This window comes from Crassostrea angulata, unplaced genomic scaffold, assembly GCF_025612915.1.
Source record: "Crassostrea angulata isolate pt1a10 unplaced genomic scaffold, ASM2561291v2 HiC_scaffold_87, whole genome shotgun sequence".
NCBI lineage: Eukaryota > Metazoa > Mollusca > Bivalvia > Ostreida > Ostreidae > Magallana > Magallana angulata.
In genome coordinates this window covers 70,594-98,186 of record NW_026441642.1, presented here as the reverse complement: position 1 = coordinate 98,186, position 27,593 = coordinate 70,594, and the positions used below count along the sequence as shown (strand labels likewise).

The 27,593-nt window shown below is 31.2% G+C and overlaps 1 protein-coding gene across 1 annotated transcript; it reads left to right on the top strand.

Moving 5' to 3' along the window:
* Positions 1-21,624, top strand: LOC128169028 (hemicentin-1-like; the record flags this gene model as incomplete). Its single annotated transcript, XM_052835193.1, has 16 exons — positions 1-343; positions 969-1,247; positions 5,827-6,096; positions 6,171-6,440; positions 6,607-6,876; positions 7,004-7,264; positions 7,421-7,708; positions 9,216-9,506; positions 10,376-10,492; positions 13,452-13,470; positions 13,865-13,917; positions 14,164-14,185; positions 16,244-16,308; positions 16,748-16,766; positions 16,987-17,066; positions 21,021-21,624. Coding segments are annotated over 16 exons (2,739 nt in total), but the record flags the coding sequence as incomplete, so codon positions are not given.
* Positions 21,625-27,593: the final 5,969 nt, after the last annotated feature.

Below are 27,593 nucleotides of genomic sequence, written 5' to 3'. Positions count from 1 at the left end.
AATGTAGGTAAACGGTACAACCTAACAGGATCAGCAGATTTGGCAGTGCTTGGAAATGCCTTAAACTGGACATGCAGAATGTACATTCCACCTGGAAACAACATACCTAGTGTTGTCTTTAGAAGAAACAATAATCAAGTTGTTGTGATTGGGTATATCAATTCCACTTGTATCATTGAAAGTTCAGCCACTAGATACAAATATCGGTGTTCTTCAGAATCTAATTACGTCCTTACTATACCAGCACAGAACATGACAGAGTATGAACAAGCATCAGTGTGGAGATGTGAATATATTGAAGGCCATACCTATCGTAGTCCTGATATGGTGCTTTACATAGCAAGTAAGATATTGAATTTGTGCTTCTTGGAGTATATGACCTGATTATGTTGTGTTGTTCTTGTTGAAATTATGATAATAACACCAACTTAAATAATTCAGGCCCCAGGATCATAAAGCAGTGTTTAACTTACGTCAAAATGTATACACTGTCTTAATGCCTAATGATTATTAAACGTCTGAAATGAAATACTATTCAAACGTGTCTCTACATTACGTTGATAAATTTCAAGCGTTGTTTATTGATATCAAATTATGATTTTATGCATGATTGAAATTTAGTCTACGTCTTAAAATGGTCGATGTTACATGTTATCGACATGCTCATGATCTAAATAGACCAATTACAATGTATCTAGTTATATTGTCTGTATGAATCTCCGTTATGTTATAATCTAACAGATAGGGAAATATTTCATTCTAAATCAATTCTTAATCAAATATTTCAATAGTATGAAATAGGTCCTCTAAGCTTAACTTTTTCATTGAAGGTTTTCTGAGTTTTTACACTGTACTTGTCAATTTCAAAAACGGTTAGAACTAGTTAAAGATTAAAAAATCTTTTTTCATTCATAGTTTTAATTTTTTGTAAAGATTACAAATGGATATTTGTTTTTGTAATCTTATAGTTGATGTCAATAATATGTCCATGATTCCTACTGATAATCCATTGACAATTAGAGAAGGTACCCGAAGAGAAGTCAGATGTGTTGTCAACAGTAATGCGGTCCCTGCTCCAATTATCAGTTGGTATCTGGATTCCAAAGACATCAATAGCAGAGCTGGGACAGGTACAACCTCTATCATTATAACGGGAAACAGAACAGACAACACAAAGATGATAGAGTGTAGAGCTACAAATAACAACAAATTTCCGAAAACTGCTTTCACGATACTCAATATAGAATGTAAGTTTGGATATTTAACAAACATATTTTTTTAGATACGGTAAACATAAAAGACGTAACTGGCCTTGCTTTGAGTATCATTTAATATTTATTACATGTAGATTGATAAGATATAGGCGCTTCTGATTGGTCGAAAAATTTCTTTGATACCTGCATTAATGAAATGTTTGCCGGATGTACCTTTCTCATCTGTTCTGATTTAACACTATTTATAGAACGGGAATTTCTAAAATAAACCCTGCCAACAAAATATAAGGTTGTGTCTGTTTAAGGATCTAATGTAAAATTGACCAAAAAATGATGCCTGGTAAGTTATACATTCTATGTACTCATTTGGTAGGTATGGGTATGTAGTTTCTAAAAATAAAATTTTCCCGCCAAATCACTATACGAGGAAGTAACTCTAGCGCTGCAAATCATGCACGATTAAATACTACTTTTCTTTGACGAAAACATATGTAATCATGATTAATATTTGTCAAATAAAAATAGTTAACATATTTTAATAATAATAAAGCTGAGAATTAAAATTTTTACTTTATTTATATTTTTTTTATTTTTGAATTTTTTTTAATTTGCCCGTCGCAATAATAATGTAACGCATATTCCCGTTACCTGGTAATTGCACTTTTTTTCTATTCCTTTACGATTGAGAACTTTTAACTTAAGAATTAAAAATCTAAATTTTTGAGTTTTACCATTCAGCAAATTGTTCACTCGAAAAAAATATTGTTACCATTACAACGGAGTCGTGAATTGTGTGTCACATCAGACCCGTAAAGCGTTACGAGCAAAGCGAGCGAAACTCGTATGCAATGTTACATCAGAATTCATGCCGAATCTTTAACTCGTACAATTGTAGAAAACAATTTACATTGTACATGTATCATCTCTTAACCAAAATTGTATTCTTTTTCGACAAACAACATAATATGTCAGATTTAAATGGAGACTGCCTATAAAGTCTGTCTATGATGTCTCCGTACCGGTACAATAGTGAAATACACAACAAATCAACATGCTTTATACACTTATTAACAAAAAATGACTATTATAGAACAAAATTCAAAATCGACTCAAAATGATACTGTGATGACTGTTGTAATAAGCATGCATTTTTACTCGATTAAATTGAGTACAATCACTACACACAACATCGGACATCGGCTAACTGTCTGAACCTGTCAATCAAACTTTGAGTACTTAATTTCTTTGGATGGAAACGCGCCTCTTTTATGTCAATAGTCAATTGAAACGAATTGAATCTAACACAGTCGCATTAATCAGTATTTAATAGTATTTAATATTATTTTAATGATAGAAAATTCAGTAATTTAAAAGAGGGTGAAAAATATACTGTTCATGCACATTATATGAAATGCGAGAGAAGAAAAGTGTTCGGAATCCCAATGAAAAAATGCAATCAATAATAATAAGAAATGTCTTTTTTGACTTATTAACTTTAGTAACAAAAAATAATAAGTATATGTTTAAACACAATGATTACAATTAACATGTGTACAAGCAATTCAACTGGGAAATCCGTATGCATGGTACTTATTAAAAACAGTTGGTGGTAAATACGCCGTTATACAAATGTTGGGTCCAAAACATTTATATGTACAAGTTGCTGTCCTTTAAAAAAGGACTGCAATACGTGGACCATTTGCATGTGTTTCCAACAAAAACGTGAAAGACTTAAAATTATCACAGATTCCACCGACTCTAGCCCCCTGTTTTTAACCACTAAATTTGTACTTTGTATAATGTACAATGTATATGTATTAAGTTGACTTTTAATCCCAGAATTTTTAAAAGGGTTCATACTTCTTAAATAATAAATATTATGATCTATATTAATGAAGATTGCATGTATAGTATCAGGCATTCGGCGAATTCTACTATTTGCGCACACATTACGCTTCGCACTACTTTGTTAATTATGCAGTGACAGCTTTGTGATTTTGATGCATTTTTCTTGAGATTTAAACTTTTATACAACCATCTATTATATACAGTCACATAATTATCCAATCATATTTAAATACTTAAATAATTTTAATCGGGAAGTACTCGATCTAGCCTCGCCTTCTATAAAAGTAAAGTTCAGCTACATGTGAATTCGGAAAACAACAAAACATTGCAAATTATGCTATTTGATGCATGCTGTAGTTTCGGCATAACATTACCTTATTTCATAATACTGACAGTTTATATCACATGCCGAACATTTCTTTAAAAGGAATACTTTGTTTCTGTTATCTTTGTTTCTGTAATGTTTACCGACAACTTTACAATTACAGCGCCTTTGAACTTACATGTGCATATGGCATGGAATCCTGATCCCGATTCAGAAAAGCCTGTGCTTGCCTGGTTCCCTGAGCCATTACGCACAGGAACCAGGCTAGCTCATGCGCAGACTGAATTTTCCTCATAGCATCCGGTTTAACCTCGCTTATATATTTTCTGCGTGGACCTCAGGGTCCTCGCAATAATGAAATAAGATACAAAAAATTAAACAAATGAAATAGGATCATACAATTACCGGAATAACCCAAATTCAAGTTATGCACAGTCACAAAATCTACGAAATCAATGATTAAAACGGACTATTTTTCGACGGAATACGTAATTTATGCACTAAAAATTAAGGTTTTTTCTTCACATTATCGCAAGAGGGCCGCGGGAAAGAGAACAACGTCATACAACGGCAAATGACGTAAAGTTGATTCAACGTCATAATCGGCGTATGGAGAAAAAGTTAAAATATTTTGTTTTAAAATTAAGAAAACAAATCTTGCTTGGCTTTATGTATCAATCGTTTATTCTTGATTAAATATTATAAACAGTAAAAAAAAGTTTGACATTTTGAATTTGTTTTTTAAATCTCTGCAATGTACCGAGCTCATTCCGGAAAATCTCGAGCTCTCAGGCTCAATTGTACAACCGATACCGTAATGGTCAGCAAGCAAAATACAGCTTTATAACTATAGAAAAATAAAAGTTTAACATTCAAAAATAAACAATACACGTTATTTAATTCACTACAAACAGAAAGTTAAGCGTCGTGTTACAATTTCGACTGCTTGAGATTAACGATCAACATTAATGTCGAGACTGGCTGTTTCAATTCCAGGAATAATCATATCGAACATTTAGGCCCATACACTTTCACGGTAACACTGCTGTTCAAATTTGGTAACAATGAGTTTTAAATTAACACAAGTTCATGATCGGTCATCAGAATAAGCATCGTAAAGCAAAGTTATGATGTATGCATCAACTCCTTCGGCGTATCCCAAGTGGCAGATATATCATTTAAGTACCTCACTGGCTTTCCAGTTACAACAACATTTACAAAAGTCGCACAAACATACCATTATTTGTCGACATATGAACTATTTTCGTCCACGATCGTGTCTCCTTGCATGGTTATGCCCAGTTGCAAACATGTATTCCAGCGATCTAACTCACATTAAAAGAGGTTTGTGTTTAATCAATTAAATTCAGCTCAATAGCTCTACATCAGCTAAAGGCGCATTCATTTTCAACATTGTTTCTGTTGTTTTGTATTCATACGCGCCGCTTCATTTACATTATTTATATTTTTAATCAATAACACTTCACATTATTTGTTTGAAAATATTTTATTAAATGATAAGAAATGACAAAATTCAGATATTAGTTAAAAATGGGACAGACAGACGAATTTTTTTAAGGAGTGAGGAATCATTAAAATATTCAAAGGGATTAGTGATAGATACATTTACTAACTTTTATTGCGCCCCTACAGTCGTCATTTGCGTCATTAACAACTATATTGAACTATACATTGCAAGTTCTGTTCGCAGTGTTGTTAGAGACAAAAACACTGGAATTTGTAAATGCTTAAATATCGTTCTTTATGACAGTTGGAACAAGTATTCCTTTTAAAGGAATTAAAGTTTTATAACTAAGGAACATTATTTTGTTTTATTAACAAAGTATTTCAAAAAGTAATGTGTGCGCAAAAAGTAAAGTTTTGCGAAAGCCTCAAAAAACAATTTTTAATTTATTCATAACGGATGTAAACTAGTAGTGATATTCAACGTAGAAACATCTATTTAAGATTCAAGAAAAAGACTTTCGCAACTTTAGTTAAAGTTGGCGACAATTTAAAACAACGAGTTTAAGAAAACAACCTGAATTTCTTTGATTTTGCACGAAAAAACAACAAATGAGAGCTTTAATTTGTTTTTGTTGAAAATTTTATAAATTGCCTTCTCCTAAAATGTATATTTAGTATTGCAGAAGGAAATGAGAAAAAAAATATATGTTTCGTTATTCAAAATTCCTATAAGACACTTGAGAAATTCATTTTATTGAGTAATCAATTACTCAACGTTCTAAAAGTTAATGATATTCTAGTTATAGTAATAAGTAGATTGAAGTATGTGTCAAAACCAATTATTGTTTGCATATTTAAATACACTTTTTACAAGTAATATAAACACACTTGTATATGATATTTTTTATGTAGTTCATTTATCCTACACATTTAATATAAATCATATATTATACCTCTAACCTAATATTACAGACCCTCCACACGTAAACTATTTGCCTCAGCAAAACATTATAGAAGGAAGAAACTTATCAGTCAAATGTTCAACCACATTCAGTAATCCAAGCACTACCACATTCTTCTGGACTAAAGATGACAGTCCAGAATTCAAAGTAAATGGAGCCATTTTAAAGATACCTTTCATACAGAAAAATATATCTGGTATATACAGATGTACAGCAGTAAACATCTACAATAATTTAGAGAAGGGATCAGACAGTCAGTCCATGGTCATCAATGTTCTCTGTAAGTGTTCAATAGTCTGTATGTATATTATATACAAATTTGTTGTTTTAAAAAATGATTTGTTATGTCAACAGACACTCCGATTGTAAATGCACTGTCTCAGCAAGACATAATAGAGGGAAAAGACTTATCAGTTGCCTGTACAGCCACCCCTGGGAATCCTCGCGCTACTTTATTCTTCTGGACCAAGATAGACAACCCAGGTTATAAACAGAGTGGGGCCACTTTACAGTTACATAACATACAGAGAACCAGTTCCGGCACATACAGATGTACAGCAGAAAACAGCTACAGTTATGTAGAGAAGGGATCTGACAGTCAGTCTGTGACTATCAACGTTTTGTGTGAGTAATGTTAATGTACATGTTTCAACGTATGCATATAGATTGTATATGTACACTTTCCTGTTATCTTCAATAAAGATATTTTAATTTATTATAAAATCCCATACTTGTGATAAACTTCCTTTTTTCTGAAAATTCGACAGCTGCATTCGTTTTATCAAAACAGATCCCCTCATTGTTAGTAAGCTGTCTCAGCAAGACATAATAGAGGGAAGGAACTTATCAGTCAACTGTACAGCCACCCCTGGTAATCCTAGCTCTACAACATTCTACTGGACCAAGGTAGATAACCCAGGATTCAGACAGAATGGACCCACTCTACGGTTACTCAACATACAGAGGAACAGTTCGGGCGTCTACATGTGTTCAGCAGAAAACATCTACACCAGTGGAGAAAATGGAATACAAAATCAGACCATGGTCGTCAATGTTCTGTGTGAGTTTTAAATACATCAATTGTACTTGTTCCTTAACATAAATTATGAAATAATTGTTTTAAAATCATAAAGCTACGGACATTTATACAGATATATATTGCAAAAAACTGTTCAAAAATGTTTTAGATCATCCCACCATAGAGAACAAACCACTTCAAATTATAAATACGAGTGAAACAGTCACATTGACTAGACATATATCCAGTAACCCTCCGTCAGATGTATCATGGTATGACAAGTCAAAGTTGTTGAAAACCCAGATATCAGTGTCAACCACTACATTGACCAAAAAAGACGCCACATGCAAAGATATGAAAAACTATACTCTTGTTGTCAGTAATGGAATAGAAAACACGGTGACAGCATTGGTGGAACTAATTGTCAATTGTAATATTTGTTTATTGATAAAACAAAATGTTCACTTTTTGTCATTTTTGGCTAAAATGTAGATCTTTAAAAGAAACTTGCTGGTAACATTTATAGCATGAAAACATGTTAAGTTACACGTTGAAAGTACACATGTATGATTTAATTAATTTGTAGGTGTGCCGATGCCAAGTCCCACCAAAATTTCACTTGGAATTACATTTGCTTCAGAGATTGACTTTTCAACTACAGTAATTGCATATCCTGAGCCCCATTATGAGTTGATGTATAAAAATGGAAGCAGAAACAATCAATGGAAAAGCAACTTAACCAGGAATACATTAAATAATTTTACCATTCATTTCAGTCAGACTGTTTTTGAACTGATTAGTTTTGAAGTTCATCACTTAGTAGTCAGAAACGCATTGGGAGAAGCAACTGTATTAGTCAATGTTTTCAAACAAAGTAAGTAGACAAGGCATTAACTATATGAAACCAAAAAAAGCTTACTAAACACTAGTTTTTCATTCGTTGCATGTATTTGTTGGTTAACATTTTTCGAGTATCATGAAATGTGATGCCAAGCAACGAGAAGGACCAAATCAAATGGCGAGGAAAAAGTTAAACAACATACATAGTGCATGTTTCACACGATACGTTGAACCTTTTGAAATTTGTTGAACCTTTTGTGGTTCTATCTTTATTTCTACCATTCCTCTCGTTAGTTAATAAAATAATCTTGAACTATATAATATAGTTCAAGATTATTTTATTTCAAAAGAACGGCAATTTTCTCCACAGCTTATTCTGGTAATGATGATTATAAAGTTATCCCCTTGACAATGAAACTGTATCCAAAACAGTTGATTAATGTGAGTAGTATTAAACTCTAAAGTAGAACACATTTTAAATACAAGTTGACATCTTTTTAGACAGAGGAAAGAAAAATGGAAATATTGTTCTTATATTTCAGGATGATCTAGAGAAAGATGGGAACAACCTTTTGCATCTCATAATTACAAGGTACATGTACTAAGAATTTTAAAAAGACAGTTTAGGTTTGTTTATTTAATCTTAGCTGTTGATATGCATTTAGCAAAGATTCAAATACTAGGATTATTTGGTCTGCCATTGAAGTAAATGTCATTATGTGTATGTGTTACAGATAATATGCATTTTCAGTTTTATTGGCTGCTTTTCTGTTTCATTTTCTGGTTTTAAGGCCCAGTTTTTTCTACTGAAATATGTTCCTTCGGTTGCACATGTTATTATTCATTGTATTTCTTTGGGAATCATTATTTCCATGCTTATCAACTTGTCTGCTTACTACAGTACCATAGTATATTCTTTACAGTTGCCTTTATTTCCTCAAATAGGTACCATGTGGTATTTTATTCTTTCAACCCATAAATGCAACAATGATCGGTCAATTACCATTCATTGCTAATTATAACAAAATGATTTTAGTTACAATAGTAGGTCACTTACTCGTGAAGCCTGGACTTGATGTGTACCAAGTCATTTGGTATCGGAGAAAATCTATCGTTCAAGGTGTGAAACATGTATTAAGTGTGTGTATGTTTCGTAGATAATGGCTTTATGAATAAAATAGTTTTTGTTGTATGAAATTTGTATGTGCATTACAAAATGACGTTCTTAAGAAGGATGGATGGTCAACAAATGGTCAATCAGATGTACCTTTTTAAAGCCATAAGCTATCACTTAAAAATTTGTATTTTCTTATTTTTTTTTTAATAATATGCTCACTTTGTCGAGGGGGTTATATACATGCATTCTTAAAATGGCCACAATCATTAAGCTTTTATGAATAAAGCCATGTCATTAATTTTAGATTATAAACAGCTTGCTTTAATTAATTGTAAAAATCGTTTACTTATATATTGACAATGTGATATTTATTATACCCATGATCGAATGACATGTTGGATTTTGGTTTCTTTTTTAATAAAAGGAAAACCAGACATTCCAAGAGACATAAAAGTTATATGCGAATTCTTAAAAGCCAGAGTACAATGGATATCTTCTTTTGATGGCGGCGATCCCCAAAAGTTTAGTGTTATGATTTTGAATGGCCTTGATGGAAAAAGTCTCCCTTATCGTTTTCCCGATGAGGGTGAAAACAAAACACATGTCGCATTTGTCCACAATCTTCAACCCTCTGTGACGTATTGGTTTTATGTAACTGCAAAGAACAGTCAAGGATCTAGTACCTCTGAAGTCACCAGCTGTAAGACTGTAGAAGGTAACATACAATTGTTTGTATATTTTTCTGGTGAGGAAAATTATAATTACATCATTCTGTGTTACAGATGATGGGTATCTGAAACAGTATTTTTTTAATAGTAATTTTTTTTTAACATTTTTGGATAAGAAATGAAAAATAAACGTGTCTTATAGAGAAGAAATATAATGCAATATTATTGTTTAAATAAATTGAAAAAAATTGCGAAACTTTCTAATAATTTTCATTTTTGAAATAAAACCAGTAGTTCTTTAGTTTTATCCACAAATTTAATAAATTTATGCAATAATTTTTATTATTTATTAATTAATCTTTATTAAAAAAAAACTTTTTATGAAAATTACTAGATTTGATTTATTAAATACTAATATCTCGCAAATATTCACAAAATAATTTAAGCTCTATGGTGTCTAACCTGCAACTTAAAGAGATTTCTACGTTCTCTTTAAAAATCGTAAGAAATAAGAGCATATATAATTCTTCAAACAACAATAACATGTTTCAGAAATAAAACTTGAACGATTCATAACATGAAATGTTTGTGAAGCATTCATCCTTAAGATAATATAAAAGGATGGTTTTTACTATCCTTTCCCTTTGATGATTTTGGATGTTATTCAAATGTTTTTATAATGGTTGGTATAACTAAAAAAATGGAAAGTGAAATGTTAGCATGTTAATGAATATTTGTTTGAAAGAAATGTCAAGTATTGCTTCGTATACCCATATATATTATGTTTATTTATGAGAAAAAAGCTCTTTTTAATTTCTAAACATAAATAACTATTTCTATAATATTGATTTGTTAAAATAAATCCGTTTTATTTTGCTACACAAGGACTTGAAAGAAACATGTTTTTTTTTTTTAGAAACAACAAGCTCTCAGACAGGAGTAGTTGCTGGAAGTGTTGGAGGGGCGCTGGTGTTGGTTACCATTGTACTGATCCTTGGGATTTTTGCTCACAGGCGATACACGTGTATCATAGGTAATATTTGTACCACCCTTGATGGTTTTCCATGGTGGTTATACTTAGAAGACTTGTCAAAATCTTTATTATCTCCACATTGAAGATTTGTTTTGACATGATCCTTCAACAATATATTTCAATATATTTATTTTGAAAAGGTTTATCATTTAATATTTTATTCGATATTCGTCCGTCGTTGTCGATAGTTGTGCATCCTGCAATGCTGGTCTTGCGTAAACAACTGAAAACTACAGCGCTATAGCAAAAGTATTTGCAATTTTTCAAAATGGCGGTCGTAAACAAGGACGCGCTTCAAAATATAAAACTATGAAAAAGGTATGCAGAACTGACTTACTTTTCTCAATATTTGTGAGATGACCATTGGATCTTATAACAGCTTGGATCCGACGGGGAATTGATAGGTACAGGTTTTTAACGTATTCAGGGGCGATTTTTGCCAAATGTCAAGTATAACATTAAAAAGTTCATCCTGGGTAGTGATGGCTCTGGCCATGCTTTGGAGTGAGCGCTTTATTTTCAACCAAATGTTTTCAATTATATTAATGTCCGGGGACTGTGCCGGCCATGTGATGGAAGGAATGTTGTTATTAACCTTATATTCACAAGTAATCCTGTCTCTACGCACGAATGCATTGTCATCTTGGAAAAGGTAAGGTTTATAAGAAAAATGCCTCGCTATAACTGGCCACAAGTGTTCGTCGAGTATGTCAATAGACTTTAGAGCAGTTATGTTGCCAACAACAAGACACAAAGTCCCAACACCATCATAAGTTATGCATCCCCACACCATAACTGCAACTCGACGCTTACGAGAAGGGCACATGCACTAAGGTAGATACGCTTCGTTTGCCTTCCTCCAGACATGAACTCTGTCATTTTCACCAATTATAACAACTTGGCTTTCGTCAGAAAATAATACTTTGTTCCAATGTTGGTCTACTGTTAATCGTTGTTTCTCTAAACACCAAAAGCTTTTTTCGGTTCACTTCACGAACAACCATACGTTTTCGCAGAACTTTTCGTTTATATCCCTGTTATTTGAGAAATATCTGGACTGTACAATTATGGACAGTTTCTGTACGATGTTTTCCCTCGTTAAAATCCAGTGTAATGTCATTTAAGGTCCTGTACCTGTTACTTTTGACCGCAAACATTGTCCAGTTTTCATCTCTGTGTGACAACATTTGAAGTCTACCAACTCGAGGTGAATTTTCCACACTTCCTCGTTTGATATACTTATTCCAAACAGATCGAACGGTAGATTCACTAATATTCAACAGCCGAACAATTTCACAAGTTTTTTGAATTTTAATTTTCGAAGATACGATCAGATTTTTAACCTCATTGGTAAGTTCACTAGATTTTCGATCCATTGTTAAACTCCGTATGTTTACAATCACAAAGCAAGGGTGCAGACGACAGTTAATGTAAAATAACGTCACTTCCTACCTAAAGATAACCCAGTAAGAAAAAAAATGAACGGATAACTTTAACTTTTCATAGAATTATTGCTCTTTTCCCTATCGAGACGCGCAAAGTAGACTGACGCCATTTTAAAAAAAAATCGCGAATACTTTTGCTATAGCGCTGTACCTCCCCAATTATTTTCAAATTTGATATAATAGATCTTTAAAAATCGTCTTCCCTACTGTCTAAACTAATTTTTATGAAACCAGGAAGCCCTCCAACAAAATAGTCAAATGTCTCAGTTTTAAAATTGCCATATAGCGTTTATGTATTTAATATTTTCCTTTCACTCAAATTGAGTACTATGCATATTAAGAAGATCGTTTAGTCTCGACCAAAAATTACGAATTTCATGACTCCCAGAATAAGGGTTCTGACTTGAGAATGGAGCCTTAAATGCCCATTTGATATAATTGTTCATCATGTTTTAAAGTATTTTTTTTACATCTATTAACGCATAATAAAAACTGACTGCATATTTAGAAAGAACATTGAAGTGTCTTCTAGAATTAAAAATATATGATACTCTAGGAAAGGGGACTGGTTCTACAGCTGGATTGTCATTGATAAAATGATGTTTGTTCTGCCGTTTATTTGAATGAAAACTGAGGAATGTTAAGAGGAGGGGGGGGGGGAGTATATAACTTCAATGTCTATGCTGATTTCCTTATTTTCATATTATTTATTTACATGCTTCCAAAAAAGTGGAAGGGGGGGGTCCACAACTCCATGATAATTCCATTTTAAAAAATTAGTTGCTGCGAGAAAAAGTGAGGGGGGGGGGGAGCGGCCCCCCTGATGCTACGTGCCTGCTATAAGCTTATGATTGTCAAAGAAGCAAAGCTTACAAACAAAATACCTGAATCAAAGATGCCAACAGATACTCGTCTTAAATGTAATAGCAGTACATTTCATTGAAAGGATAACATTTAATAACTGTCCAAACATCTTATATTTCAATTTTTTTTAAATGTGTGAACACCTTTTATAAAAACGTAAAAGACGGGATGCTCTAAATGCATCGGGACTTACGACCGTAATTCCTTATATTACTTTAAAGGGCCTCTTCTTATCATTCCAAGACAATATATGTACACTGTATGTTCGGTTGACTTTGTTAAAATTGCTTACTTAGAGTCGTACCAAAGTATTTTTAACACGTCAGAAAACGGTAGAATTCTAATTTTATCATGCTTATTTGCTATTTTAAGTACATGTACATATTTCGCAACTAAAATTATAATATAAAGCCGAACACCGAAATTTAACGAACATTAAAATTTCATTCTATTGATTTCGAATTCGATTGTGATGCTATCTTTTTGTCTTATGAATACTATTATGGTGCCATTAATGTTTGAAATTTATTAATTATTTGCAAAGACATTTTAATGTCCGTATATCTTAAGAAGATTTTTAAGCATTTTAATGACACACTAAGTAGATCAAAACCTAATGTGATATAATTGTTTCTCTTATTAACCTTTAGCATTTGAAGAAAGAAACAGGTAAGCTTTTTTTCTGCAAGATCTTACACAGGTTTTTCAAATATATTTAAAATTACAAGAATGTAAAAAATTGAAGATACGTTTAATAAATACTATTTTTTTGTTTAAATGACACCTGTCTCTGGTACCTCCTTTTTTGTCACTAAAGCTCTCAGAAATGAAGTTGATATAAAGATATTTGGTACATCTGAAACTCCGTTGACATAAAATAGTTTGTTAGTGGGTTGTTTTGTGTCAGGAATGATTTTAGTACAGTAATTAACGTGGTAATTTCATAATAACAGAATTAATATAGCTTGTTATGCTCAACTTACTTTGTATAATGAAGCTTTTTTGAAATTTAAAACCGCAAATTATTTTACAAATTCATCATTAATGTTTCATGTTTATTAAGGGATAAAGAAGTAGACACAGAGAAAGATGCATCTAACTATACAACCATAAAAGGTAAATAAACGCTTTGAACATAAAACGAAAGTTATTTTTTTCTAATTGCTTTAATCCATTCGTCTGCGGCTGTATTTATATTATGATTTATAATAACTATTGATATTTGATAGTAATTTTTTAAAATTTGATTTCGCATAAATTTGTGATATTCTTTAGTTATAACTATCTATGAATAAATTCATATATCGTAGATAAATTTGATATTTATAAACAGTATTTTAAAGTGAAAATATTCAATTTCAGAACAACAGGATCATACACAAAGGTCTGTGAATAGCATAAAACAGCAAAAATGCTCTATTTGTCATTGCATTGATTTGAGGCTAATTTTGTTTAAAATTATATATATATATATATATATATATATATATATATATATATATATATATATATATATATTATCAACAACACAAGGTATCTTAAAGTAATATATAGATACTAAGCCAGTAAATTGAATATATTTAGCACCAAAAATGGCTAACGACACGAACAATTGATAATCTCAAGTTTTCGGGACAACCAGTCACTTCAAAAGAACTATATATATATAATAAAAGGAAAAAAGCAACACTAACTGCAAAACATAAGCGCTTTCATTGTTAAAAATCTTCGGACGTTTTACAGTCGTTAAAACTATGACGTCACAGTTTTAACGACTGTAAAACGTCTGAAGATTTTTAACAATGAAACGCTTATGTTTTGCAGTTAGTGTTGCTTTTTTCTTTTATTATATTTTTACCGGACACTGAGAAAATACTCTTGTAATTTGGATATATATATATATATATATATATATATATATATATATATATATATATATATATATATATATATATATATATATATATATATATAAATATATACACACGTGTATATTTATAAAACACATGGAAATTCACTGTATTGGGCTTGAAGTAACGACCTTTGGAACCCACTCTCCTGGCAGTGAGCGGCCACTGCTGTCACTAGTCGGCCATCTATGCAAGACAAAAATCTTGTATTCGATGATGAACGGCCCCTAGAGCGCTGGCCGCGCACTACTCGGTCGTTTGAGATAATGGTGGAATGCAGTTAAACGACAATTTGAGAGGATCTGAACGATATACATTGCATAGATATATACATATATAATAAGCGCAGACATTGCACTAACTGACTATTGACATATATCTGACCAAAATGAAGGATATAGATATACAAACAGCATAGGGATATTCACTATATTGGAGCTCCACTTTCACCCTGGCCGGGGCTTGAACTCACGACCGTTGGAACATTCTCCTAGCAGTGAGTGGCTACCGCTCTAACCACTCAACCATCTATACAAAACAAAAATCTGTTCAACGACAATTTAAAAAAGCATAACAAATTTAAGTTAAATCTTATGGTAATTTTTGCGACAAACTAGTACGTACATCTTCCTCTTTGAAACTACATCACAATGTGCAAAATATTAATATTTTAATGTAGTTGCAAAACATTTACTTCTGCGTCAATAACTGTTTTGCGTTAGAACCTTTATTGAATTGTTTACAAATTATATGGTTTTATCGACTGACTTTTCAAAAGAAAAAATAACATATGTATATTTACCTCTTACAAGTATTATTCCCTCTATTCCTTACGGAAACTTATATTTAATTCATAGCTCTATAGAAACAGCCAGATTGAAATCTACACGCCCCGTTTATTGATTGGTCGAAATCTACAGTGGCTGAAACTGACAAGAAAGTGACCAAACTTGACACGCCCTGTTTATCGATTGGTCGAGACCTACAACTACTTAGGAAAAATCACGGACTGCACGAAATAATCATGACGACGTCAGACTCAAAGTCTCACAGGAGATGATTTGGCTGTTTCTTTTAGTTAACGTACTTACGTACATTAACAGTTATTTAGTGAATTTTACTTACTTTTCATAATCAATTTATCAATTGGCTAAAAGAAAGATTTTAATATAAATAATAAAATGCTTTCTTTGATGATTCATTCGGATAATGAAGGTAGCGATCATTGCAGAAAAAAATTTCATAACCCGCTAACGCCGGTTATGTATTTTTTTTGCAATGTCGCTACCTTCATATCCCGAATGAATCACCAAAGAAAGCATTTTATTAATATTGTTTAAATAAAGTGAACATGAAAAAATGACAATAACAAACTCTCAACCATATGCAATAAGTATTCTGTACGAAAATATAATTTGTGATATATTACATCTAAACTGCTAGTGAAATCATTCAAACAGAAACTTTAAAAGTTTTACCCTATTGAAACAATGATTCACTTATATAAATTCATTTTTGGACGTATATTGCAGAGACATGTACGACGACTTAACACCAAATGAGAACGCTAACCAATACGAAGCTATTCTTCAAAAAGGTATTCAAATATCATTGATAACATTTATTAAAAAGTTAAAACTGAATTCTGCATTTTAATATTATTTTGTCATTAAATGGTAATATGGTAAAATGATAAAAAAGGAATGATTCACTAAATTTGTTTAATTTATCGTTCTTTTCTTTTTGTATTTAATAACAATAACAGAATATACACATATACACCAATACTACATTTTAAAGGCTTATCGTTTAAATTTCAAACATTAGCTTCAAAGTACATTTAAACAAACATTGTACAAGTTAATGCATAATTAACTTAAACCTTTTTCTCTGGCTATAGCTAGATATTTCTTAACTATTTTTGTAAAAGTTCTGTATGTTTTGTACATGCATAGAATTATTTTGAACAATGTTCATTTAATTTAATCTTTTAAAATTATGGATCTACACTTATTTTAACATTTTTTTTATCACAGACAATCATGGAAATAATGAGTATCTATTTATCTATCTCTCTATTTAAATCTATTTTTATCTATCTATCTATCTATCTATCTATCTATCTATCTATCTATCTATCTATCTATCTATCTATCTATCTATCTATCTATCTATCTATCTATCTATCTATCTATCTATCCATCTATCCTGTTGTTTGTCTATCTTGGATCAAAATTAATATATTATTGCATTTAGAATTGATAATTGTTTCTAGAAAATTGTATGAACAATTGCAAGAGAGTGTTGCAAAGGAAGGACATTCCAAAAACCGGAACATACCGCTCAAAACTAAAGGTACACGTGCATGAATGATAATTGTTTGTACCAAAATGCTACATAAATGAAATCTCAACTACACCGCAGTGCAATTTAAGAACTTGTTATAGACAAATGTTACAATGAAAACCAAAATATTATTTCAAATCCTATTATTGTCTTAACAAACCAACTATACCAAATGTTAATATATGAAAATTATCCCTAATGATACGTAAACTATTGGGCATAATGAAATAACAATGTATTTAACGTTCACATATCAGCAAAAATACATCCAATGCATTTAATTCTTATATAAAAACAGAGATGCTTATACATCTTTAAAAAAAACCCTGGTAAAATATGTTAATTCGATTTATAATGTTTTGTACAGTATTTAACCTTGTAAACAAATAATAACTCTACTGAACCTATTTTACCTAATATGTAATTCAAACTCTCATTGAGGAAGCCTAATAAGTTTTGTATACACCTGATGACCACTGATTACATTGATGATTTTTATTGTTCTCATCAATAATTAATGTTTTACTCCAAAAATAAAGTTGCTTTTTCACTTTCATTCAAGGATACACATAAAACTTTATAAAATAATGGAATCGATTTGTTTTAGTACAAATGTAGTCTTCAGTTTTTAAAAAAGAGAGAAAACCCAAAAATATGTCAACATACTTGGTGGAAAATTACTTGCCGGAGAAGGGGGATTACCTCTACACTTGTTTCTACGGTTTTGTCATCTATGACGAAAATGTTAATATTTATAATATAGTTTTAATAAGTATATACTTTTTAATTGACTATTAGTTTATGTCTATTTGGTATATTTCAATTTTATCCAATGTTTGCACAGAAAACAACATCTTGTTAAACTAAATCAAACAGTATTGGGTATAAATCTTCAAGAGACTATTAAACAAAAACTAACTGATCAATTAAGATAAAGTCTGGTTTTTTGTTAAAAAAAGATATCTCTCAATAAATATAAAATAAATATAATATGAAAACTGTAAATTTCCAAAAATATGAAATTTTGTGAATTTTCTTGAAAGTTGTGTGAAGAATAAATTTCATATTTTTTTGTATATTTTCTGTAAAAAATTAATAATTATAAGACTTTTTCATTTAACGACTATTATCAGAGTTTCTTAAATTAAAACCTAATATAATGTGTTTTGGTGCATATTTCATAAATGATGAGATCATGCTTTATTGTGTTAAAATTTGGGTGTAAAATTTTTGGACCTTGTGAGCTGAAGCTTACTGTAGAAAAACAATCAAGCAAAGGTATAAATATTGTGGTGTCTTTAGTAAGTTTTTTGTTTTTTGGTATTTTTTTTTTTATTCAAACTTTCAGGTACAAGTTATTTACATCTTCTTATATGTTTAGTTTACAGTGCATACACACCACATATTCACTTCATTTGAGATTTAGAATATAAGTATAATATAAACACAGTCACATAAAAAAGCACACGTACAGACAGGTGTATACACCGACAGACAGACATATATATGCACAAACAATCTTGAAAAATTGCTTTTATCACCCATGAAAGTTGGAGTATTTTTAGTTATGAGGTGGGGGGGGGGGGGTGAAAGAGGGTGGAGAAAGAGAGGGGAACACTATCTATCAAAAACATATGCAAGAGGATACATAAAAGCAGACTTATATTTTTTTTGTTAATATTTGCTTACAATTTCCTTGCAGCTATTATAAACACATTTTTATAACAAATCGCAAATAGTTTGCCAATACTTTTCATACTCAGCAAATTTACAATTCTTCAACAACAGTAGTTTCTCAATATGTATTCTATCAGTGACTGTTTGTTTTAACATGAGCGTCGAGAGGTTTGGGACATTCTTATACTTACTGGCAAAAATAAATTGTTTTACTGTAAGAATCAATATGTTTTGAAGTCTATACATATTTCTGTTTTTGAATTTACCAAAAAGTATAGTTTTTTTTATCAAATGTCATTAAAAAATTAAACTTGCTTCTTAACCATTCTTCAAAGTAGAGCCATATTTCTTTGACATGAAAACAGTCCACAAATAAATGTTCTATAGTTTCTATATCTTGATTACAGAAAGAGCAGGCTGGTGAATCAATTATATTGAGTTTGAAAAGGTACTCATTTGTTGGCAAAATTCTATGTAAGATCTGGAATTGCAACCATTGAAATTTGGATTCTTTCGAGGTTTTAAATGGGAGTTCAAAAATATTATTCCATTCTATTTCTGTAAAAGCAAATCCACTTTCTGTCCACTTCTTTACTGAACGAATTGACTATTTTTTGTTATCGATGAGTACATAATACATATCCTTACATCCTTTGCTTTGTTTGTAAAAAATACTGAGAGAATTTGGAATAAATGGTCCATATTCTACCTTATTATTATTTAAGGCTTTTAATCTTTCAAAAACTGCTCCTTTCAAACTCCTATATTCTAGAAAATTGGTCTTAACATTTGAGTTTTCAAGAGTTTCAAGGCTTACAAAATTGCCTTCTTCTGTCATCAAATCTTTAATAAATTTATAACCACAGTTGAAATAATTCTTAATAAAAATTGATGAGTTATTAATTTTAATATTAGGATTAAACCATATATGTTCATTAAGTACTTTTATGTCATTTTGGCTATAGGACATAAGTTAACTTAGTAAGTTAATAAGTTGTTTTAGCTGTTGAAATTTAAAAAAAACTTTGGTTTGACTGAACAAATTAAATTTTGTGATTTTTCTATTGATCGCGTAGCACATTGATGAAAAAGTTTTCCGGTTAATTTTCCTTTGATATGTCGATCAATAGAAAAAAATTATTAAATTCTGTTCTTTTTATTCAAAATAACATTTTCAAATTATAAAACGTAAAGTGTCATCGATCAAAAATATAAATAATGTTACTGAAGCGGTGCGTATGACTACAAAAAATAACAGCAATTATATTTAAAATGGATGTGCCTTCAACTGATGCAGAGCTAATGATCTGAGTTTAATGGATTAAACACAAATCGAAAGTTTAAATCTAAACCTTCTGAATTGAAAACGAAAGGAAAATACATCCGATGTCTTATGATATTATTCACTGTGCAGCAATATTTGTTAAAACTGGTTTTAATGAGAGATAGATCGCTGAAATATGCAACTGGACCATGATGCAAGGAGACATGATCGTGGACGAAAATAGTTGATATGTCGAAGATGATAGTATATATGAGCGACTTTTGTAAATGTTGTGGTATCTGGATTGCTAGTGAGGTACTAAAATAGTATATATGTTGCTTGGAATACGCTGAAGTAGTTGATGCATTATTCATAGCTTTGCTCTATGATGCTTATTCTGATGACCGATCATGTACTTGTTTTAATTTAAAATTCACCGTTAGCAAATTTGAACAGCAGTATAACAGTACAAGTATATAGGTCTATATGTTCATTTTAATTATTCCTGTACTTGGAACAACCAGCCTCGCCATAAATGTTGATCGTTAACTCCAGCAGACGAAGTCGTGTTAAGACACTTAATTTTCTATTTAGTGAAATAAATAATGTGTACTGTTTATTTTCCAACGTTAAATTTTCGATTTTTTATATTTAAGAAGTTGTATTTTGTTTGCTTACAATTAAACAAACTTAACTTTACATTTTGTTGACAGCGTTTAGTTTGGAAATTCCCGTTAAGTAAATAGTGTTGATTCAGAACAGTAGAGCTTTGTAGATCCGGCAAAAGTTTTATTCATGCAGGTATCAAAGAAATTTTTCGACCAATCAGAAGCGCCAATGTCTCTTCAAACAAATAAATTTTAAATTATACAATTTTTTCAACACTGGGTCTACTTGAACTTAATTGTTTAAAAATTACTTTTGTATTGTTGTTTCTATCAAATACAAATTTATAATTTTCATTTCATATATTTATATTGTACTTTTAGTTTTTCAATGAAATATTTGTAATCCTTATACAGATTCAAGCGATGATGAATTTGTGCCACTAGATGCTGAAGAATATGCGAACACATCATTTATGAAGTTAACCTTTATCCACGTATGCTTCTAAGCCAATTTTAGAGTGCTTTAAAGTGTTCTGAGGAGACTTTGTAATGGTTAAAGCAAAGTTATATATGAAATCTTTATATGCATATAATATATGGATTAATTATTGAATGTGAGTTTATTGATTTTACATCGAATTGATGTTTTATTCTGTTTTATTCTCTATCTTCAAAGACGTTTGTTGTTTTGTAGAGTAAAGTTGTAAGTAAAGTAAATCAATGAATACTTTAATTTTTACTTTAAACTTCAGGTATGTACATGTTTATTTCAAGTTTAAAATAAATAGTTATTCCTTTACATAACCTATGCACACATTTTGTTCATTTATTTATGTAATTTGCATATCGTTTGCATCAATATAAACGTTTTTGTACAACATTCATGTTTTAAAAAACAAAATTAACCACTACATTATGGAACCAAGATATGCAATTTATTATTGTTGCTATTTATATCATATACATGTATTTACATGAACAAAATGGAGTTAAACAAACTAGCATAAACACGTGTGTATGGTATATTTACATCCACCAAGTAGGATTCCATAGATATCTTACGGAAAATGATTGCTATTTATTATGTGCAGAAACTGACAGGACTGAAATCTACACGTCCCTTTTATAGATTGGTCGAAACCTTCATCGACCTGAAAAAATAATCATGGACTGAACGAAATAATTATGATGATCCAAAGAACTTGGTACGCTTTCAGTCATATTATGCCCTGTTTTAAAGTGATTTTTAAAAATATCACAAAAAATGGAAATGCGATATTTATTTACACAAAAATACCCACAAATTAAGAATCTATAAATAATTACATGATTAGACTTTTCACAAGGGTAATTGTGACGTCATAAACAGTGCATTTCCCGTAATTTTCATAAAATGAGCAGAAGATACCAATTCGTCGGTGGTTTTTTCAATAGAAAAATATGTCCGCAGCTGTCGCTGTCGGCTGTGGACACATTTTCCTCTTCAAAAAACTACAAGAAAATGTGCCATTTTCATCATTTTTGACTAAATCTTAGTAATATGCCAAAATGTTGAATTCAAAATTATTTTTTTGAAACAGGATAAAAGCGTGTAACTCGGTACTTATTATACACGCATATTCAAGATGGTATATGTGCATTTTCAAGAGATTTAAGCAACTTTTAAATTTTAGGGCAAAATATTGAAATAAACTGTTCCGTCTTCTTTTATACAAGCTTACGCGGTTTATGTATGTTTCCTTCAATGTCGCGAAGTTCATTACCTGCATGAATCACAAAAGAAAGCAGTTTATTACTTAAAATAAATTAATCACCTGGTGATACATTTACTCATTTAATAATTAAACAATAATAAAACAGAAATCCCCATTCTACAAAAAGTGTTAGATCCGACCAGTTGAAAAAGGTAGATCCGGGAAAATTGTTATTGATGCAGGTTTCAAAGAAACTTTTCGACCAATCAGAAGCGCCAGTATCTCATCAAACGAATAAATATTAAATGATACTTAAGATATATAAAAAACAATTTAAAAAATAGCATATCCATCAAATTAAATATTAGAAGGGGCCATTTCAAAAATTGTTTCCATTATTTTTCTTTTTCAATTGAACATAATGTTTTCTTGTAAGAAAAAAAAGAAGAATTTTGCATTATATTTTCTATCCAAATTAAATAATGATACTTACATGATGATTTAGAATTATAATCGTGTAAAAAAAATGACAATGTAATTGACTTCGTTTTTACGGGAGCACATGCTAAAGTGCGATGTGTCGTTATTTTTCTTTAATTTTTCATGAAAAAATGTGCGCAAACTCTCAGAAAAAGTTATGTATCTCACTTTGAGGAGGTTTATTTATAAAACAAAACAACTAATAGATTGTGCTATATATTTTTTATGATAAAATATTAAAAACTTTAACACAGGGGCGGTTTTACTTTATTTGTAATAAAAGCATTGAAGCGGATCAGCATGTAAAACGGGCTCAACCTCTGTTTACTACAGTACCAGACCCAACCTAACAGAAAGTAAACCGCAACTAAACCCTGTGTTTACTTTCTGGGTTTACTTCGGGTTTACTAGAGTGGACCCAGAGTAAACCCAGAGTAAACCCAAGTAAACCCAGAGCGGACACAGAGAGTAAACCCAGTCAGAAGTAAACCCCTGAAAACAGACGCTAACTTTGTATTCGGAATATACAAAGGGTAGGCATTACAGGCAGTAGGATGGTAAAATACTAGTCTGCTTCACACTTCAGTGCATACAGATGACCTCAAAAGCAATTTCAAAGTAAACCCAAAGTAAACCCCGAGTGGACCCAAATTTTCAAAAAGTAAACCAAAAAAGTAAACCAAAAAGATTCGATGTTCGTAGCAATCACTCCTTTTAGGTGCGCGAAACGTTCGTTCTTTCTGTATAAGATACTCACAAAAAAGTTCAAAAATTATCAGCCGCGATTTATTATCAAGTTATCATGAAATCGATAATGCATTCCAAAGGCTTATATGTAATTTGAATACATTAGTTCATTGACAGCAAAATTTGGAATAAATATAAGCCAATTATTTGATTATTGCATTGGTTACTTTTTCAAAGTTTGAGATGTTATTGATAAGGCTATTGCATGTAATTTAATCTGATATGAGAAAAGAGCAAAATTATGTTTTTAACCACTTCTGTGCCACCGGGCCGATTTTGGGCCGATTTAAACATAAGATATTTTATACATCTTTTATGGTTCTAAAGATACAGACCTTGAAACGTGCTACTACACCAGTTGCACTGGTTCGTTACGCTTTTTGAACGGTACGGTTCGCTTTGTGAACGGTACGGTTCGTTTTGTGAACGGTACGGTACGCTTTGTGAACGGTACGTTTCGTTTTGTGAACGGTACGGTTCGTTTTTTGCACAGAACGGTACGGTTCGTTTTAGAGGTGTAGTAGCACGTTTCAGGGTCTGTAACAGTAATGAAAGTTTTGCAGATTTAAAATATTATATAATGCAATTTTTGTGGATTATATATAATTTTTTCATAAATTAACAATAAAAAAAATATTATATGTACATATGTCCTACATGTAATATTTTAAGAAAATAAATTTGCGACACAAATGATTCCATGTTACATGAATGCTTTGTTTATGATACGAGCGAGTTCTTGCTCATAGCAGTATTGAATAAATGAAATAAAGATCAACTATTTTATAAATGAAATAGTTTGCACTGAAAATCAGGTTAGAACAATCATTGATGAAACCAATAGACACACGAAGCGGTTTAAAATGACGTCATTTTACGTAAGTGACGACATAATTACCGGTACATGTGCGTGCTCGTATATTCTGCTGTTTGGTGTCATGCCCCGCCCACCCAAACAAATTTTATTTACAGCACAGAAAAATGCATATCACTTATCACTTAATTACAATATTTACGTCTATTTTCTAACTAGAAATCTCAAAATATAGTTATTTGTCATACGAGTATTTGCCGAATACAGTGAAAAAAATATGAATAAAAAAATGTGAGCCATGATTTTTATGTGACATGGTGATCCAAACAATTTGCCAGTGTAGAATTCTAGCATGATACCATCATATTCTGTTTCACATATAAAAAATTATGTTTTGAAAATGTTATATGAATTGATCCCTGTCAATCTTTTACCAACAGAAAATCTTTAAGTGTAATGCTAATGTTTTACATGCGTCACAATTTCCTGAACATTCATTTTCATATTTACACCTTCCGAGTATAATTCCTTCTTCTATTTTTTACGGAAACGTATAGTTAATTCATAGCTTTATAAAAACAGCCAGACTGAAATCTACGCGCCCCGTTTATCGATTGGCCGAACAACCATCGACTGAAACTGACAGGACTTTAAATATTCACGCTCCGTTTATGGATTGGTCAAAACCTACAGCGACCTTAGAGAAATCACGGACTGCACGAAATTATCATGATGATGTCAGACTCAAATTCCCATGCGAGACGATTTGGCCGTTTCTTTTAGCTAACTTATTGCGTGGACCCTGAGGTCCACGCATAAAATACATAAGCGAGGTTAAACGGGATGCTATGGGGAAAATTCAGCCTGCGCATGAGCTAGCCTGGTTTCTGTGCATAATGGGTAGCTCAGGGAACCAGGCTAGCACACGTTTATCTGAATCGGGATCGGGATTCCGTGCCATATGCACACATAAGTTCAAAGGCGCTGTAATCGTAAAGTTGTCGGTAAACATTACAGAAACAAGGTATTCCTTTTAAAGAAATGATCGGCGTGTGATAAAAACTGTCAGTATTATGAAATAAGTTAATGTTATGCCGAAACTACAACATGCATCAAATAGCATAATTTGCAATGTTTTGTTGTTTTCCGAATACACATGTAACTTAACTTTATATTTATAATAGGCGAGGCTAGAGAACTTCCCGATTAAATTTTTTAAGCATTTAAGTATGATTGAATAATTATGTCACTATAACAGTTTAAATCTCAAGAAAAATGCATCATAATATGAATTTTTTTAATTTACACAAAGCTGTCAACTGCATAGTTAATAAAGTAAAGCGAATCGTAATGTGTGTACAAATAGCAGAATTCACCGAATGCCTGATACCATACATGCAAACTTCATTCATAGATAAATCATAATTATTTTAGAAGTATGAATCCTTTAAATTATGTTATGTTCTCTTTCGCTTCGCTCAGCCGAACATAAATTATTTCAAGTTCATAATCATATAAATAAACAAAACAAACGCATAATGAAGAAGGTGACAACATTAGCCAAATTTATCATCGTTTTTATATACAAGTAAATTTGGTTTCATCCATGGAACAGCCAGCCCCGAATATAAAGTATCCACCGCAAAAAGTACTGCATCCTAAAAAGATATTCTTGCCAAAAGCAGGACATCGAGATCAGCTATCTTTTAAAAAACGAGAAAAAAGAAAAACATCAGCCATTTTGCGACTAAGTGGTCGTAGCTAAGTTGTCGAATGGCAATAGAGCCTTGGTCCTGGGTTTAAATACCACAAGAACCGAATAACTCATTACAAGAAAATAGTTCCCAGCTCTAATATTAACTCCTAGGGTAACCTTTACTTATATAAAAACGCGATACAAATTGAACACCGAATAGTCAAGACAGCCTGAGCGCGGCACCCAAACCCAAAGGCACCGGGATCGAACCTCAAATGTACAAACCAATTTTTAAAAATTTTATATGGAAACGAAAAGAAATATATAGATAAAAAAAATCAGGGCTATACATGCATGTATACGCAATACAACGTACAAATTAAGTGGTTAAAAGCAGAGGGCTAGATTCTGTGGAATCTCTGATAATTTTAAGGCTTTCACGTTTTCGTTGGAAACACATGCAAATGGTCCACGTATTGTAGTCCTTTTTTAAAGGACAGCAACTTGTTGATGTACATTAACAGTAATATAGTGGATTTTACTTACTTTTTACTATCAATTTATTATTATTTTTAAAAGAAAGATGTAAAATATAGACAGTAAAATGCTTTCTTAGACGATGCATGCGGGTTATGAGGGTAGTGATCATTGCAATAAAAAATATGCATTCTTTCTGCAATGTAGCCACCTTCATATCCCGCATGAATCACCAAAGAAAGCATTTTATTGTTTAAATAATTATATACATGTGCTTATATCAGTTATCGCCTTTAAAATAAATTTTAAAAAAATTTCAAATAGCTATTTGCCATTCAATTATTACGTAAAATTGTATTTATTTTTAGAACTTTGTCATTTATTAATTTCATTCATGTCGGGTTCCTTGAGAAAATAATTCAAAATCTTTAAAGTCAATTAACTGGAACGTAAAATGCATACATAATTTTGAAATCATTCTAAAAGATTAAATGTTCTCATGACAACTAGTGTTAAGATCGAGATCAAGTTAAATCAAGTGTTTTTCTAGGTGTTAGATTAGTTTGACTGTTCAGTACGTGTTTACATAAATTGATTATAGGCGATACTTAACTCCCTCTGTCTCTCTTGAGAGATCTAGAGCAATATTTCAACAACATGTTATCTTCTGATTTTTTTTATTTTTTATTTTTTAGGAAAGTCGCCCTTTTAATAATCTTAATATCGTTTACTAGTCACGGAATATATGAACATTTAAAACTCTGTCCCGAGTTTTTGCATCACCACTTTCTGCTTGATATTTCGATAATAATAAATACCTTTGTGCTTAAACTACGTTCATCCACTAATATGAAAAATGTCCAGATTATCTGTTTTGAAACGCCCCCTTCTACCGCTTCAGGTTTTAACAAACTTCCAAAAATAAAAAGTCTACGGGGATTTTGCATTTCATCAACTATTAATAAGCCCGGATGATAACGCTCAAAAATTGCGCGAGGTATCCCGAGTACTTCCGAATTGAAAAAAGATGTAAACATTTCCCATTATAAATCTCCGTAAGTCTGTTTTTGTTCCTGTGA